At 40.3% G+C, this 19,674-nt stretch overlaps 2 gene segments (V, D, J or C); both read left to right on the top strand.

The window, feature by feature from the left end:
- Positions 1–13,520: 13,520 nt before the first annotated feature.
- Positions 13,521–14,702, top strand: LOC137134005 (immunoglobulin kappa variable 6D-21-like). The segment is given in 2 exon segments: positions 13,521–13,779; positions 13,996–14,702. Coding segments are annotated over 2 exon segments (357 nt in total).
- A 4,194-nt stretch (positions 14,703–18,896) lies between these two features.
- Positions 18,897–19,620, top strand: LOC137133873 (immunoglobulin kappa variable 2-29-like). The segment is given in 2 exon segments: positions 18,897–18,984; positions 19,201–19,620. Coding segments are annotated over 2 exon segments (357 nt in total).
- The last annotated feature ends 54 nt before the right edge of the window (positions 19,621–19,674 follow it).

The following is a 19,674-nucleotide window of genomic DNA, read 5'->3' on the forward strand; positions in this document are numbered from 1 at the left end:
TATTATTAGTCCATTATTGAGAGTTATTGTTTTCTTTGTTAAACCAGGTATCCTAAACCCCATAATTCATTTTTAACTTTCGGACTAAGTTGACTTTAGTTGGACTGGAGCAAATGGATCTACTAACAAAAAAAGTCTATTTTGAATATAAAAGAAATACAAAAATACATTTACAGAAAATGTTTTTTATTGTATTTTAAAAACCAACAAATGCTATTAATGAAACCTGATAGACAAAAACAGAGCAGAGAGAAAGCAGTAGCAGAGCAAAACCCTGGCACAGATCAGGACTGGGAACACTGGTCTTTTGTCAGTGTCTCTGAGACCGGAGTCTGGGAGCCCTGGGTGGCCTCACAGGTGACAGCATGCACCTTCTCCCACTGGTCTGCAGGGAGAGTCAGGGTGCTGCTCCAGCTGTAGAAGCCGTCCTTCTCCAGCACTGCAAGGCTCCTGCTGTCCTCCCAGTTGACTCTGTTGCATCCATCCATCATCCAGGACAGAGTCCAGTCTGAGGGGAAGCCCTTGTTGGCCAGACAAATTACTGTGACATTCCCCTGCTGCAGACCCTTGCTGGAGGGGGGCAGCACTGTCAGGGTGGGAAAGACATCACCTGCAGTAGGAGAGACCAGTCAGCTTAGAGGACAGCAGCAGACAGTTGGACACCTTTACTGTGTGAGGGTGGATTTGTCCTTGAAGGAGTTTCTGTCAGATGGTTGTTCTGCTCCACCAGTCACTGACTCACACATTGTTTCACTTCCCTTTAAGACACCTCTCATGCAGATCAGGACAGAAAGAGTCCTCATATGACCTGAGACATGTCAAACTACTATAGCATATAAAGGACAAAATAAAATGATGTTTAAAATCAGTCAGGGCCAAAAATAACAGTGTCTGTGTAAAAACTCAGTGAGGTCCTTCATTTGAAATCACTTAGACACTGTTCTGGCTTAAAGGACAAAGAGACGTCTGAAATGTTTCACATCTGACAGCAATAAAAATAATATATTTCTTTAGAGTCACTGAATTATTTTAAAACAGATACAACTGCAAAGCTAAAGGTTTAAGAAAAAAACTGTATGATTGTTAAATATTCTGATGTTGACATTTAACAAATGAAGTGAAAGTTTCAATAAAAGGTCACTTTGAATGTCACATGTTTAAAGTTAAAAAATGAGCATAAAAACTGACATTTTAAAAATAATTTAGCTCAGCCCAATAAAACATTATCAAAAATGTTTAGACACAAGAACTGTAACCTTAAGTAATAAATTACATGTAATACTTAAACTTACGTCCAAATTCCAGTTTGGTTCCTCCACCAAACGTGAACCACAGTGATACAAAGTCATTGTGTCATCGTACAAAAACTGCTGTTCCAAAATCAGAGAGCCATGTCTCGCTACAGTCACACGGAAAAAGTCACATTGTGAAAAATATATAAACATTTAAATACGTGTCACAGAACACGACAAATTTGTTGCATATGTGAATTTTTTTCAAAATAAATCTATTTTAAAATAAAACACAGCAGCGCTGCAGATGGAAAATCAACATTTATTAAAAAGACCTATTGAATGATAAATCTACAAAGTTTGATCTATGACACATTTTCTAAAGGTTTTCTCCAAATTGACAAATCCCTGGAAAAACTGATTGATCCACTGATAATCAGCCTGATCAGAATGATCCAAGTCCCTGTTGGAGTCAGTGTGATCATTTCCATAGAGCCACTTTGCATCAGCAGCACCATGCTCCAGTGCTCTGGGAGAGTTTATAGTCCTGAGAGTTGAACACTGGATGACTGACAGCTGTCCTTCATGACAACAGAAGACACAGAAATCCTCCTCATCAAAAACATGACTCTGATCTCCGTCCTCATCTGGACTCTCCTCTGCTGCTGCTTCACAGGTAAAGTCCAGAGAATCCAACTCCTCTCCTCTATCAACATCCGTCCCTCTGAAATGAAGCCCACAAAACCATGATGCTGCTTTCTGTTTTTGTCTCTGTGTCCTCAGAGTCCAGAGGTCAGGTCACAGTGACTCAGCCTGGAGCAGTGAGCTCTGCTCTGGGAGGAACCACAACCATCAACTGTAAAACCAGTCAGAATGTTTATAATGGGAACAATTTAGCCTGGTACCAACAGAAAGATGGAGAACGTCCCAAACTGCTCTTTTATTATGTTAACAGCCGAGTGCCAGGGACTCCAAGTCGTTTTACAGATGGTGGATCAAACTCTGACTTCACTCTGACCATCAGTGGAGTCCACACTGAAGATGCAGCAGTTTACTACTGTCAGAGTTATCACTACATCAACAGTCAACGTGTGTTCACACAGTGAAAAAGCATCGTACAAAAACCTCCCTCAGTCAGACTGAACAGAAACTGAACTGATGCTGCAGCTGGAAGCTACTGCAGAGACTGATACAGTTCACTGAATGTACACAAACACCAGTTGATGGTTAAAATCGAGATCATTCACTGTATCTGTTATGCTGAACATCAGTGTGTAACATCTTTACAAAGGCAACAATTCCAATTTTTTATATTTGATACATAAATACACTTCCAAAAGTGAAAACAACAATAGGGTAAAAAAGATGCAAACAAATTTAAGCTGAAATCAGACCTCAGAGGGAAGACAAATGATATCAAATTATTCATATTTATTTAATAACACTTACTTTTACCATGAAGATTGACGTCACTTCCGTAGTTTCCAAATGGTGGTCTGTTAAAACTGTGTACCCTTTTTCACGCAGGAAACCATCAAACTTTTGGAAAACGAACTAAGCAAAAAAAAAAGAACTTATCTTGGGATTTTCCAACGTTGCCACCACACAAGCGAAGCACCTCGCAGCTCTTAATACCTCGAGCTACATGGAACAAACTGTTTCTATCCACCAGGCTGTTTGTTCAGTGACCCAGGACCCCGATGTCACGCTGCCGTGGTCTGGTCCTGTTGCTTCCGCTGGAAATGCGATGCCAACCCGCGGCCTTCTGGCCCTGTCGGACGACTAATGGCCTGTCCCGACACGGGCCTGCTCCTCCTGACAGAGGAGGCCTGGATCCCGGCTAAAAGGAGACATCGGACGACACCTGCTGCAGCTAATCTTGTCAACTAATCCATTTGACCACCTTCCCCGGTCCAGATGGAGAACCATTTCACTGTTCTTGAAGAGCCTCCTCGGCGCACCTCTCCACCGCACCGTCCTCCCGGTCCGACCATGCTAATTATTGGCGACTAGATTGTTGGCGATTAGAAAAGTCAGCTTAAAATCAGCTAAAACGTTTTGCTTTCCTGGAGCCACAGTCACTGACATAGCGGAGAAAATTCCAAACCTGATAGAAAAACCTCCTACAGCAACAAAAGTAGTGATACACGTTGGCACAAATGACACCAAACGCCAACAGTCTGAGTTGCTGAAACGTGACTTCATGTCATTTTTCAACTCACTTTCCACGACAGACGGTTCTTCATTTCCGGCCCAATTCCCACGCTGGGTCGCGGTGTTGGCTGGTTCTCCAGACTCCTCAGCCTGCACACATGGCTTCAACCACAAGTCTCCGCACACGGACTCTTTTACGTGGACAATCTTTTCTGGGATCGTCCTCAGTACTTCAAGCAAGATGGACTGCACCCGAACTTTCTGGGATCACGGATGTTGACTGAGAACATTGTCCACAGCGTCTCAGTCTCCGGAGACTGACCGACCATTGAAAACACCTGTGGCTCTGATGTGCTCACCTCTCCTGCATCATCCGCTCCAACCTCCAACAACATCCACAGGTATAAACAATCAGAGATATTTATAGAATCTGACGTTACCAACAGACAAAATGCAGCTCTTATGGATTCTAATTTTTCACACAGGGAATATTATTATTTTGTTGAATGTTATGATCTTAACCACACTGTTCTTTGCCCCATAGAGACTATGTCTGCTCCACGACCACCTAAACTTTTTAAACCAAAAATGAAAACAAGGGGAGTTAATCATAAAAATCTAATACAAGTTAAGACTACTGCTCATACTGAACCAAAACCCAAAACTATTAAATGTGGATTATTAAATATCAGATCTCTCTCTTCTAAATCTCTGTTAGTAAATTACTTGATAAATGATCATCAAATTGATTTATTTTCTCTCACTAAAACTTGGTTACAGCAGGAAGAATATGTCAGTTTAAATGAGTCATATTAATGATCATGTTCCTAGAAGCACAGGCCGAAGTGGAGGAGTTGCAGCAATCTTCCATTCTAGCTTATCAATAATTCCTAGACCTAAACATAGTTATAACTCATTTAAGAGTCTTACTCTTAACCTTTCACACGCAAACTGGAAAACTCAAAAACCACTATTATTTGTTATCGTGTACCGTCCTCCAGTCCCTTTTTCAGAATTTTCTGATTTTCTATCTGATTTAGTGCTTAGTACAGATAAAGTCATTATAGTGGGTGACTTTAACATTCATGTAGATGCTGACAGTAACTGTCTGAGCACTGTGTTTAATTCATTATTAGATTCAATTGGCTTTTCCCAAAATGTAAATAAACCCACTCACTGTTTTAGTCACACGTTAGACCTTGTCCTTACAAAATCTTATGTCAGACAGATTCCAACTTGTTCATGTTATTGATGACTCTTCTTTATGCACCAAAGTTAGTTATGTGGTTTCACAGGGCTCTGTGTTAGGACCAATACTTTTCAATCTGTATATGTCACCTTTAGGCAAAATTATTAGGAAACATTCCATAAACTTCCACTGCTATGCAGATGATACCCAGCTCTATTTATCTGTGAAACCAGAAGATACTAACCAATTAGTCAAACTTGAAGCATGTCTAAAAGACATGAAGACCTGAATGTCCTACAATTTCCTACTTCTAAATTCAGACAAAATTAAAATTATTCTCTTTGGGGCTAAATATGCTGTCTAACAATATAATTACTTTAGATGACATAACTTTGGCCTCCAGTACTGCGGTGAGGAACCTTGGAGTTATTTTTTAACCAGGATTTGACGTTTACATTACATATAAGACAAATTTCTAGAACAGCCCTTGTTGTTAGAAGCATCCTGTCTCAAAGTGATGCCGAAAAACTGGTCCATGCATTTGTTACTTCTAGTTTGGACTACTGTAATTCCCTACTTCTGGGGTGTCCTAATAACTCTCTAAAAAGCCTTCAATTAATCCAAAATGCTGCAGCAAGAGTGCTGACTGGAATTGGCAACAGAGATCATATTTCACCTTCACTAGCTTCTCTCCATTTGCTTCCCATAAAATCTAGAATAGAGTTCAAAACCTGCTTCTTACATACAAAGCTCTTAATGGTCAAGCTCCATCATATTTAAAAGATCTCATAGTTCTGTATCACCCGATTAGACCACTTCGATCCCAGAATACAGGCCTACTTGTAGTTCCCAGAGTTTGCAAAAGTAGAATGGGAGGCAGAGCCTTTAGCTATCAAGCTCTTCTCCTGTGGAACCAGCTTCCAATCCAAATTCGGGGGGCAGACACCCTCTCTACTTTTAAGACTTGGCTTAAAACCTTCCTTTTTGATAAAGCTTATAGTTAAAACTGCTCACTCAACCTGAACTAGCTCCTACTTAAGATGCTGTAGGTTTAGAGTGTTGGGGAACTCCTGCAAGTGCAATGAGCTCCCCTCCTCTTTTTCCCTATACATGTATTTGTCAGCACTGTATGCTATTAATTTTCTGTCCTACCAACCTGTATAATGTTTTGTTGTTGCTTTTTGTTGTTCTTTTCTTTTCTCGCTTCACTTTCCACTCACCCCAAACGGTCAAGGCAGATGGTCGCCCACCCTCCCGTTAAAGGGAGTTTTTCCTCTCCACTGTTGCCCTGGGCTTGCTCAAGGGGGAATTGTTGGGTTGCTTCCACATACTTGTGTAGTCCGGACTTTATTATGTAAAGTGCCTTGAGATGACTTTGTTGTAAATTGGCGCTATATAAATAAAGTTGAATTGAATTGAAATAACTTCACTGTTTAAGATAAAGTCATTGTGAATATGATTATAAATGTTTGTCTGTCTGTGTTGGCCCTGAAATAGACTGGAGACATATCCAGGGTGGACTTGCCTCTCACCCTGTGACAGCTGGGATAGGCTCCAAACCCCCAAGACTCTGAACACTGCTCAGAGTCCCTCGAAAAGCCTTTGGCAGGGTGCTAAGAAAAAAGTCTTGGACTGGTTGTCTGTCCTAGCCATTAAACAGTGGAACAACTCTTTACTTTTGAGAAGGGGGGCTATTGTGGGAGTATTGGGTACAGGAGCCATTATTACAGGCCATGCAGTCCTTGTATAACCGAACTGAGAAGTTTCCGTATTTTCAGTAAGAAGTGAAACTTGTTCCCATGTGGTTTTGCCCCTTGTCACTGATCCTGTGATTGTCATGGACACAACAACCTGTTATCTAGGTGTTCTACTGCTTATCGCCCCCAGGTTGGAGGTGTGTGTGATGCCATCACATTCATGCTGCAGCGGGGGCTCTCTCACCTGGACAAAGTGAGCAGCACTGTGAGGATCATGTTCTTTGATTTCTTCAGTGCCTTTAATAAAATCCAGCCTGTACTGCTGAGAGACAAGCTGCTGAAGATGCAGGTTGACCGCTCCATCACCTCATGGCTTGCTAACTACTTGACCGACAGACCACAGTTTGTGCGGCTGTGTGGTTGTGTGTGTGTGTCTGTGACAAAGAAAGGTACAAGAGGTCATTCCTGCAAACGGCCACAAGACTGTACGATGACTCTCTACAGCAGACATGCCCAAAGTCCAGCCCCCGGGCCAAATGCGGCCGCTTTTATATTTCCACTGGCCCGAAACCTCTGTCATAAAATCAATAATATATGTCCCGCCAGTAATGTTGTCCACAGTATAAAATCTTCGCGAAAAAAAGCTATTTTATATTTCACCACAAGATGGCAGTAAACTTGTGTCCGAACTCTCGCGACCCCGTTTTGCGCCTGATCTGTTATTTGCCCATTTCTAAAATGGCAACTGGAAGGAAGAAAAGGAAAGTTGACAGCGAGTGCCGCCGTTTCCAGGACAAGTGGAAATCGGAATATTTTTTTTTACTGATTTGCGAAACAACTGTCTTTGCCTAATTTGCCAAGAGACTGTGGCTGTGTTCAAGGAGTTAATATAAAGAGGCGCTACCAGAGAAACATGCTAATTACGACAAGCTAACTGGGAACAACGCGGTGAAAAATTGAAGCAACTTGAAGCTGGTTTAACGGCACAGCAGCTTTTTCACAAGAGCCATTGAGTCGAATGAAAATGCCACAAAGGCAACGCTGATTACCAAGAGCTGCAAACCTTTTACTGAGGGTGAATTTATTAAAGACTGTGATGAAATTGATAGAGAACATTTGTCCTGAGAAAAAGCAACAGTTCTCCAATGTTTTCCTGGCTCGTAGCACTGCGTCACGGAGGATTGAAGAAGTTTCATCTGATATTAAGAGACAGTTGGAGGCAAAAGGAGTGGAGTTTGAATTTTCTTCGTTAGCCTGCGACGAAAGCACTGATGCATCCGACACCGCTCAGTTACCGATTTTTTTGAGAGGAGTGGACAGTGAAATGAACGTGAGTGAAGAGCTACTTGACCTCCAGAGACTGAAGGACCAAACAAGAGGGACAGATTTATTTGATTCTGTTTGTTCCGCCGTAGATGACATAAAAGTACAGTGGAATAAAATCACGGGGATTATTACGGATGGATTATCAACTCTGGTGTCAGCGAAGAAGGAGGTAAAGCTATAAAACTCCATTGTATTATTCACCAACAAGTTCTATGTGGCAAACATCTGAAATATGATCACGTTATGAAACCGGTAATAAAAGCTATTAATTACATTCGCTCCAAAGCCCTGTGCCACCGCCAGTTTCAATAGTTTCTACTGGACATTTACGCTGAATACGGAGATGTTGTGTATCACACTGATGTAAAATGGCTCAGTCGGGGGTCTGCACTGCATCGTTTCTACACTCTTACAGAGGAAATTGGACAATTCTTTTAAAAAAAAGGGACAACCGATGCCAGAACTAACCGATCCTGTTTGGCTGACTGATTTTGGATTTTTAGTCGACATAACCCGACATCTGAACGCGCTGAACACGAACCTTCAGGGGCAAAATGCAGTGATAAGCCAACTGTAGTCACATATCAAAGCCTTTCGGACCAAGCTGCTACTTTTCCAAAGCCACTTGTCACAAACGCAGCCCAATAACACACATTTCCAATTTCTGCAAGAAATAATGAACCGTTTTCCAGCGAACAGTATGAATGCGTAAATGAGGAGGTAAATGAGGAGGTAAATGAGAGATTCAGGGATTTTGCAACTATTGAAGAGGAGATCACGCTTTTTTCCTCTCCTTTTTCCGTGGATCCCAGTGACGTTCCAGCCCACCTGCAGTTGGAGCTCAGTGAGCAACAGTCTGACACGTGTCGCAGCTGGCACCAACAAGTCCCTCTTGTCAACTTTTACCAGCAGCTGCATAAAGACAGGTTCCAAGAGATTCGAACATTTGTTAAGAAAATGTTGAGCTTATTTGGCTCTAGTGATGTGTCATGAGCAAAAGATGCGGCTCTGAGAACCGATGCTTTGTAGTGAATCAGAAGTGCCGGCTCGCATCGAGCGAGAGCCGGCTCCCATTTTTTTTCCTTTCGCTGCTTACCTCAGTGCTCAGCCTGAGCTCTGCTTAAGGCAGAACTTTGTTTTGATTGGTCAGCAATGGCATCGCAGCCAATCAGATGTGAGGATATGGGATCATACCATTATGTAAAAACAGAGAGTCGGGTGCCAGCTAGCACACCATCTACAGATCCTGGTGTGTCTCATCCCAAAAAAACAGCAAGTGCAGCAGCATCTACAGGCTTCCCCACACATGCAAGTATAACCTCTCCTACTGTAACTCAAAGCAAAATAAGCCAGTTTATACCCAAAGTGATGATCCCATCCAAACAGCACAGTATTGGTGAAGAGTTGGCTAAAATGATAGCTACTGATTTCCAACCCTTTTCCATTGTGGAGGACAGAGGTTTTAAAAGTTTTGTCAAAACTTTAAATCCCACATACAATCTATCCAGTAGAAGAACATTGTCCCAAACAACAATACCTAAACTATATGACACAGAACGTGCATTATGGCAAGAAAGGGTGAAAAATGCTTCATCAGTTTGCCTGACAACTGACTGCTGGACCTCCAGAACCACATGCCCTTTCATGGCTGTCACTTGCCATTTCATTCAAAATTACAAGATGACATCTTGCCTTCTGGACTGCTTTGAGTTCACAGACAGAGACTGCAGAAAACCTGGCAGAGGAGCTAGTAAGAGTGTCAAATAGAGGACAAAGTGGTGCTGTGTGAGAAACTGTGCTCTGTGGATTTATTTGCTGTTTTGTTGTTAATTTGTGCAATAAAATGTTTGATTAAAATATTAAACAAAAGAATTCTTTTGTAACAGAATAAATGCACAAAATTAGGCAATTATAAGGATTCTCATAAAAACACTGCACATGAAAAGGTTTTCACAAACAAACCACGAGTTTTTGCAAAGTTATGGTAAAATAAAGGCCTATAAAAATCCTAAATTAAGAGCCGTTCAGGAGTCGAAAGAGCCGGCTCTCTGAAAAGAGCCGAACTTCCCATCACTATTTGGCTCGACATACTTGTGCGAGAAGACATTCTTAGTTATGAACATGAATAAGAACCGTGTGAGAACAAGACTAAGCGACTCCCACCTCCCACCTGCTTTTTGCACCTTTAGCACACTTGACTGTACTGTTTAATCGAAGTCTACAATAGGTTTACTGGTCGGCACTGTCTTAGGTTTTGTGTCCTGTCCTGTGTTATCTTGTGTTTTCTGTCTGTACTGTTTTTCGTCTGCACTGTTTGCACTAGGTTGCACTCGATGCACTTTACATAGCTTGTGTTGTTTCGTAGCACGTTGGTTCTGGAGGAATGTTATCTTGTTTCCACTGTGTACAACTGTGTATAGTAGAAATGACAATAAAAGCCACTTGACTGGACTTGACAGTGGTTCTTGTGTCAATTAGCCATAATTATCCAGTGCTCAGATCCGTCCCACCAAGGTGTGAAAGGTTCTTCACACTGTACAGCAACGCAATTTTAAAAAATGTAAGACTCCCTCTGTCCTTAGCACATCCAGCAGAATTTTATTCTATTTGATTGTGTTGCGTTAACTTCAATCAAAAACAATAAGTAAAGGGGTTTGTTCACCCTGCACTTAATTCTAACTTGATGAAAACTAGTAAGAAGTGCATATTGTTGATAACTGAGTAAAATTGACTAAAAATGTAAAATAGAAGAATAGATGTTATAATAACTTGACACTGACAAGCTGAGAATTATCTTGATTCAAAATTGTGATGCAAAAAAAATCCTCATAGATTTAAAAAGGTGCATAACAGTTTGTGTAAATTTCTAAAACCACTAGTTTTTCCACCATTGTCACAATTTGTTAAGAGACACAACTTAAAATTTCCTTAAAACTTTTAACGATATTTCTCACCAAAACAAATGTATTAGTGTACTGATGCAGGTTTTTATTACAGGTTCAATTATTTATAGATTAATTTGTCGTGTCCAGAAGGACCCTAATAAAAATGTAATTATTGTTATAGTTATAGAGTTTACTAGACTCTAACATGAACTCCTATTTTATTTAGTACATAATTTCAAAGCCATCAAGTTGATTTCAAGTATGACTGAACATAATGGAACTATTAAGGTTGAAATATTATTTACAACAGCCATAAAAAGAACTAATTTAAATATGTTTCATTGAACTGAAACAATAAAAACATAAAATGTTATTATGTTGATAAATGCAATTTAATAGTAAAGGACAGATAAACACAGAGAGACAGCAAAGTGAAAGCAGTAGCAGAGTCCTAGTAAGTCAGGTCAGAACTGGAAACACTGGTCTCTCCTCAGTGTCTCTGACTTGTGAGGTCAGACAGGGCTCCCAGACTCTGGTTTCAGAGTCCACCTTCCCCCACTGGTCTGCAGGGAGCCTCAGGGTGCTGCTCCATCTGCAGAGGCCGTCCATCTCCAGCACCACTGTGCTCCTGCTCTCCTCCCAGCTGATGCTGCTCTTCACTGGCCCAGTCAGGGTGGGAAGGACTCGACCCACTGCACAGAAAGAGAACAAAGTGTAGAAACACTGCAGGTTTAGATGAAAATGGTCTGAAGATTTTCACTTCCTCTTTAACCTTAGTAACCATAGCAACAGATTGGCATCACTGATGAACCATGAAAACAGACGCTTTCAGGACTAAAGATAAAACGTCAAAACTGTCATTTTATTCCACAGATGTGTCACCATTTAATCCATCAAATTACTTATTGTTAGCTTTAAAAAAGAAGAAAAAACATCAAATCACTGGGTCTAACTAATGGATTGATGCAGCACAATGTGCGATAAATAAAAATCTATAGGAAAAATGAAGATATTAAAAAAACTAAATGTCACACACATTTGTTGGAGGGAACTTATTTTGGGAAACATACTTGATTTGTTGAAATTAAAATTTTAGTGTAACAAAAGCTTTAAGAAAATTGTAAAATGTTACAATGTTATAAATTAAACAATCACTGCAACAATAAATAATAAACAATATTAGCTTAAATGTTGCAGTAATGTACAATAATTAAATAAAATAAAATACAGTTTATGTAGAACTGACTCCAAAGTAAACTTAATGTATCAGTGAGAAAATGTCAGTCATGATTTTAAAACATCTGAATGTAGAGAGACATGACTGACTATGAATCAAATAAACAACAATCAACAACAAAAAAAGTGTAAAAGAAAAATCAGTTGCTGTAAAAGTGGCCATAAACATAATGTCACTAATTTCCTGAATGTTTATATTTTACCTTTAAAAATACAGTATATTAATTTCCAAACTAATTCCTGTTTATATATTTGAAGACAAAAGAAAAGATTTTGAAATGAATGTTTAGAAAAAAGTTACAAACAAACTGAACCACTGATAATCAGCCTGATCAGATTGATCCAAGTCCCTGTTGGAGTCAGTGTGATCATTTCCATAGAGCCACTTTGCATCAGCAGCACCATGCTCCAGTGCTCTGGGAGAGTTTATAGTCCTGAGAGTTGAACACTGGATGACTGACAGCTGTCCTTCATGACAACAGAAGACACAGAAATCCTCCTCATCAAAAACATGACTCTGATCTCCGTCCTCATCTGGACTCTGCTCTGCTGCTGCTTCACAGGTAAAGTCCAGAGAATCCAACTCCTCTCCTCTATCAACATCCGTCCCTCTGACATGAAGCCCACAAAACCATGATGCTGCTTTCTGTTTTTGTCTCTGTGTCCTCAGAGTCCAGAGGTCAGGTCACAGTGACTCAGCCTGGAGCAGTGAGCTCTGCTCTGGGAGGAACCGTCAACATCAACTGTAAAACCAGTCAGAATGTGTAGCCTGTAGGGCCTGTAGCCTGGTACCAACAGAAAGATGGAGAACGTCCTAAGCTCCTTATTTACTATGCCACCACTCGAGCATCAGGGATTCCAGATCGTTTTTCAGGCAGTGGATCAAACTCTGACTTCACTCTGACCATCAGTGGAGTCCAGACTGAAGATGCAGCAGTTTACTACTGTCAGAGTGCTCACTACATCAACAGTGAAGATGTGTTCACACAGTGAAAAAGCATCGTACAAAAACCTCCCTCAGTCAAACTGAACAGAAACTGAACTGATGCTGCAGCTGGAAGCTACTGCAGAGACTGATACAGTTCACTGAGGACAAACACACACACACACACACACAATTTTGCAAAACACTAAATAATTTCTCCATCTCAGCTTCTAATCCTCTATTCAAACAAACAAAAAAAAAATCTTAATTGTTCCATATTCTCAAAAAGCCAAAATGGCTGTTTAAGTGACTCAGCTTTAAACGTTTTCAGGTAAATATAACTGAACAAAACCATGAAGACAAAGATCAGCATCAGAACCCTTGATGAGTGAAGACAGTCCAAAGATAAACATCACATCCCTGAAATCCTACAAAACTTCATCTTTGTTAACATATGAACTAAATTCAGAATCAGTTTGAATCATAAAAAGTCAAAGATCAGTGACTTTATTTGTTAATATAAATAACTAAAAATCACCGTAACAAACTGTACAATCACACATTTTCTCTAATATTTGACTGGAAAACTAAAATATAAACAGATTCAAAGATCATTTGAAACAGCTGTAAACAAAACTATGTGTCCACATTGTCCATCTCCTTGTTGTGGAGTGTGACGTCCTCTGACCTCTGTGCTTTAACTTGTTTGCTCTTCTTTCACAGTTACATGTAACTGGTGGTGTTTGTCTCAAAGGCAAAGAAAGTAAAAGACACTGAAAACACACTTGAAGAATTTCTAGAGTGTGAAATAAGAGACGTGTGTAAGTCAGTTAAAAACTCCTAAAGGATCCACATTAAAGGCCTGGAGAGAGTCTTACAGAAAGGACTGAGGTGGAAACTTCTCTTTTGGTTGAAAGCACTGCTGCACTGATGGGAAACCCCCTGATCCACTGAGGACAGTTCCAGCTGAGTGACTGTGTGTGTTTGCATATGTGTCCTGCCTCTGTCTCCCAGCTGTTAAGAGACCAGTGTTGATCAGGGTCTGTCCAGGCCTTTCAGAGCCACTGACACGCCGGCAGCACAATGATGATGTCTCTGAGTCTACTGCTGTCCACCCTGGGGCTCCTTGTTCAGGGTGAGACTCTCTTGTGAAAACTTTGCTTCAGGATGAAACCAGGTTCAGCACAATGATGTTCTGCTCTGATGGAGAAACACTGAAACCAGCAGCATTGACCTTCTTCCATCTATTGTCCATGTTAAACAAATGATCCTCTTCTGTTTGGATGCTGATCATCTTTGTCCAAGCTGGATTTGTCTCAATAACCCTTCTCCTCTTTTTCATGGTTTCCAGGTTCATCAGGACAAATCACCCTGACTCAGTCTCCTGGATCTCAGTCTGTGTTTCCAGGACAGTCTGTGTCCATCACATGTAAATCCAGTCAGAGTATTAGTAACTACCTGCACTGGTACCTTCAGAAACCTGGAGAAGCTCCAAGACTTCTTGTGAGATATGCTACAACTCGTCACTCTGGAGTTTCTGATCGTTTCACTGGAAGTTATTCTGGAACTGACTTCACTCTGTCCATCAGTGGAGTTCAGACTGAAGATGCAGGAGTTTATTACTGTCAGCAGAGTTACAGCTCGTTCACACAGTGAAACAACGTCGTACAAAAACCTCCCTGAGCTGAAAAGGAACTGATCTGACAACAACTGTAATGAAACTAAAACACTAAAGGTTTGTACAGTAACACAGAACATAACAAGTCAAAGCACAAAATCACAGAAACACATAATTTATTAAAGTACTTCAAATAAAAACTGAGTTTTACCTGCTGTTAAACAGTCACTTGTACTGACTGTTTTCTGTAACAGTGATACGAAAAAATGTTGATTGAAATAATGACAGATCTGTTTTAATGTCTAATAAGTCAAATATCATAGTACATATTTAAATAAAAGTTCCTTTTAACTCCACGCATAACATTTTTTTTAAATAAAAGTTTTTTCCTTTGAGGTTTTGTTTATCATTTAGATTCAATGCACTTAAATGAACATATTAAAAAATAGAAATCATGATCTTGTTTAGTCTTTGTTCCCATCAACTGTGACCTTCTTCTCTATTTATACACATATATACAGCACAATACTAATAACTGAGCACTATATCCACACACACACACAGACACACACCGACACACACTGACACACACACACACATCTTCATGAAAAATTGTATTGGAATTGTCACATGTGTGTGTCAGACACAGGTTTATAGGTTTACAGTTACGTTTGCATCCCCCTACATCCCCCATGTAAGGAGACACAATCTGAACCTAAACCTACAGTAACATAGTAATAATGTACATTCAGCTGCTACTTTTTCCATCAGACGCAACAAAAATGGTCAAGAAGTTTATTTTAAAAAGTATTTTTTTAAATGACACTATGTCACTAAAAATGTCCATTCTTCATAAATTATTTAAAAATGAGCTTTAATTATTTCTGATTAAGGAACATTTGTACCAGCTGAATGTGCCGTAAATGAACTGCTGATGAAAAAAATGACTCGTTTTTCAATCTCACAATATTAAAATGCAAACTTTTGCATCCAACTGTAGGACTTATTAATTGTCACGCAGTTGTCATTTAATTAGCATCACTCAGTCGGTATCATCAGTACCATGTGTCCACGTGTTGATAAGAGTATTACAACTTGAAAAATGTCTCTTTACAGTAAAATCTGATTTAAAACATTTGTATTTAATTTTGTCTGATTAATTGCAATTTAAACATTTGAATCAACTGACATCTCTACTAACGACCAAAGCTCTCAACTTGAGAACCCAAATAAAAGTGGAAGAGTTACAATGTATGAACCTGTAAGGTCCATTGTTTATGTGGGTCTTACAGTTTTAACTGAGTGGAGTTTATCATAAGTGGATCTAATGAAACTATGAGCACAGAAACATGAGTTTATTTTCCATCAACACACATGAAAACTACAGACTGGATGAGCAGGTTTTTATTGGACTGAATCAATCAAAGTTACAACAAGCAACAAAACTAAGAGACAAAGACAGATACAGAGAGAGGGAGCAGAGTGACATCAGTAGCAGAGTCCCTGGAACACATGTCAGGACTGGGGACACTGGTCTCTCCTCAGTGTCTGTCTGACCGGAGTCTGGGAGCCCTGGGTGGCCTCACAGGTCACAGAGCCTGCATTCCTCCACTGGTCTGCAGGGATCCTCAGGGTGCTGCTCCAGCTGTAGCGTCCGTCCTTCTCCAGCACCCCGGGACTCCTGGTCTCCTCCCAGCTGCTGCCGCTGCTGCTGCCGTCCACCTTCCAGGACAGAGTCCAGTCTGAGGGGAAGCCCTTGTTGGCCAGACACATGAGTGAGACCTTATCCTTCTGCTGCTCCTCGCTGGACGGGGACAGCACCGTCAGGCTGGGACGGACATCACCAACAGTAGGAGACACCAGTCAGTTAGAGGACAGAGACCACACAGTTGGACACCTTTACTCTTTGAGAGTGGGTTTGGTCCTTGAAGGAGTTTCTGTCAGATGGTTGTTCTGCTCCACCAGTCACTGACTCACATTGTTTCACTTCCCTTTAAGAAACCTCTCATGCAGATCAGGACAGAGACAAACATCAGACAGTTTGACCTGAAATATGTCCCATAAATCTTAACTCTACATTAGTTTCAAATTTGTAGTGGAAACATGGAGACAGAAAAACACCATGTGACAACAATCAAATGTTCTTCATGTGGATTTCAATCCCAATCAAACACATCAAATGATTTCAAATCTACAGCAACAAATAACAAGAAATCCAATAAAGTCATTTTCAAACATCACTAGTTATCGTTACTCTGTTAGAATTTAGTGGAAACAAGTCACATGTAAAGATCAGAAAGCAGTTTTCAATGTGGTGGATTAAAGTAGTTGAACTTTGACCCTGACAGGAACATGGAAAGATACGTTTAGTAAAACTGCTCTGAGTTCACCTCCATGATGAAGGTGGGGAATAAAAACACAAATACTGAATCTGTTCCAAAGAAAACCAGATCATTTCACCTGCTGCAACTATTTAAAACACGACTTCACAAGATTTGATTTAGTATTTGATCAGAAACTTACTTCCAACATCCAGTCTGGTTCCTCCACCAAAAGTCCACCACAGTGATACAAAGTGACTGAGTCGTCGTACAAAAACCTCTGACTGTACAGAGACACGACTCTCTGACTTTGGAACAAACAAACTCAACAAAATGAGTCGTTGGTTATAAACAGCTGATATGGAAATTGAAAATAACCTCAAAATGTCTTTAATTTTACATTAATAATTAACAATTCAGGAAAATGGGAATAAATGTTTTACTAAATATGATTATTTAAAAAACCAAAATTTCATAGTGTTTGTAATTATTATAAATAAAAAAAATAAGTTTTTAGAAAACTGCCAAATAATAAAAAGATAATAAATAGCTAAAATAATTATAAATTCATCAATCCACTGATAATCAGCCTGATCAGATTGATCCAAGTCCCTGTTGGAGTCAGTGTGATCATTTCCATAGAGCCACTTTGCATCAGCAGCACCATGCTCCAGTGCTCTGGGAGAGTTTATAGTCCTGAGAGTTGAACACTGGATGACTGACAGCTGTCCTTCATGACAACAGAAGACACAGAAATCCTCCTCATCAAAAACATGACTCTGATCTCCGTCCTCATCTGGACTCTCCTCTGCTGCTGCTTCACAGGTAAAGTCCAGAGAATCCAACTCCTCTCCTCTATCAACATCCGTCCCTCTGAAATGAAGCCCACAAAACCATGATGCTGCTTTCTGTTTTTGTCTCTGTGTCCTCAGAGTCCAGAGGTCAGGTCACAGTGACTCAGCCTGGAGCAGTGAGCTCTGCTCTGGGAGGAACCACAACCATCAACTGTAAAACCAGTCAGGATGTTTATTATAGCACATATCACTATTTAGCCTGGTACCAACAGAAAGATGGAGAACGTCCTAAGCTTCTAATCTATTGGGCAACTTCTCGAGCATCAGGGATTTCAGATCGTTTTTCAGGCAGTGGATCAAACTCTGACTTCACTCTGACCATCAGTGGAGTCCAGACTGAAGATGCAGCAGTTTACTACTGTCAGAGTCTCCACTACATCAACAGTCAGTGGTTGTTCACACAGTGAAAAAGCATCGTACAAAAACCTCCCTCAGTCAGACTGAACAGAAACTGAACTGATGCTGCAGCTGGAAGCTACTGCAGAGACTGATACAGTTCACTGAGGACACACACACACAGACACACACACACACACACACACACACACACACACACACACACACACACAAACACACACACACACACACACAAACACAGAATTTTGCAAAACACTAAATAATTTCTCCATCTCAGCTTTTAATCATCTTTTGAAACAAAAAAATATTAATTGTTCCATATTCTCAAAAAGCCAAAAAAGCTGTTTAAGTGACTCAGCTTTGAACGTTTTCAGTTAAATATAATTGAACAAAACCATGAAGACAAAGATCAGCATCAGAACCCTTGATGAGTGAAGACAGTCCAACGATAAACATCACATCCCTGAAATCCTACAAAACTTCATCTTTGTTAACATATGAACTAAATTCAGAATCAGCTTGAATCATAAAAAGTCAAAGATCAGTGACTTCATTTGTTAATATAAATAACTAAAAATCACAATAACAAACTGTACAATCACACATTTTCTCTAATATTTGACTTGAAAACTAAAATATAAAAGGATTCAAAGATCATTTGGAAACAGCTGTAAACAAAACTATGTGTCCACATTGTCCATCTACTTGTTGTGGAGTGTGACGTCCTCTGACCTCTGTGCTTTAACTTGTTTGCTCTTCTTTCACAGTTTCTTGTAACTGGTGGTGTTTGTCTCAAAGGCAAAGAAAGTAAAATACACTGAAAACACACTTGAAGAATTTCTAGACAGAACATAAAGTGTGAAATAAGAGACGTGTGTAAGTCAGTTAAAAACTCCTAAAGGATCCACATTAACGGCCTGGAGAGAGTCTTACAGAAAGGACTGAGGTGGAAACTTTGCTTTTGGTTGAAAGCACTGCTGCACTGATGGGAAACCCCCTGATCCACTGAGGACAGTTCCAGCTGAGTGACTGTGTGTGTTTGCATATGTGTCCTGCCTCTGTCTCCCAGCTGTTAAGAGACCAGTGTTGATCAGGGTCTGTCCAGGCCTTTCAGAGCCACTGACACGCCGGCAGCACAATGATGATGTCTCTGAGTCTACTGCTGTCCACCCTGGGGCTCCTTGTTCAGGGTGAGACTCTCTTGTGAAAACTTTGCTTCAGGATGAAACCAGGTTCACGACAATGATGTTCTGCTCTGATGGAGAAACACTGAAATTAGCAGCATTGACCTTCTTCCATCTATTGTCCATGTTAAACAAATGATCCTCTTCTGTTCGGATGCTGATCATCTTTGTCCAAGCTGGATTTGTCTCAATAACCATTCTCCTCTTTTTCATGGTTTCCAGGTTCATCAGGACAAATCACCCTGACTCAGTCTCCTGGATCTCAGTCTGTTGCTCCAGGACAGTCTGTCACCATCACATGTAAATCCAGTCAGAGTATTAGTAACTACCTGCACTGGTACCTTCAGAAACCTGGAGAAGCTCCTAAACTCCTGATTTATGAAGCTACAAACCGTCACTCTGGAGTTTCTGATCGTTTCACTGGACGTGGATCTGATCCTGATTATACTCTGACCATCACTGCAGTTCAGACTGAAGATGCAGGAGTTTATTACTGTCAGCAGGGTTACAGCTCGTTCACACAGTGAAACAACTTCTTACAAAAACCTCCCTGAGCTAAAGAGGAACTGATCACAATGAACAGCTGCAACAAATAGAGACACGTTAAACAATAAAAGTTATTTTCAGTTCATTTAAAAATTACACGTTTTAAACACGATCAGTGAGTTTTATTTCAAACTTAAACTTTATTAGATG

The sequence above is a fragment of the Channa argus genome, chromosome 1 (genome assembly GCF_033026475.1).
Source record: "Channa argus isolate prfri chromosome 1, Channa argus male v1.0, whole genome shotgun sequence".
Classification (NCBI taxonomy): Eukaryota; Metazoa; Chordata; class Actinopteri; order Anabantiformes; family Channidae; genus Channa; species Channa argus.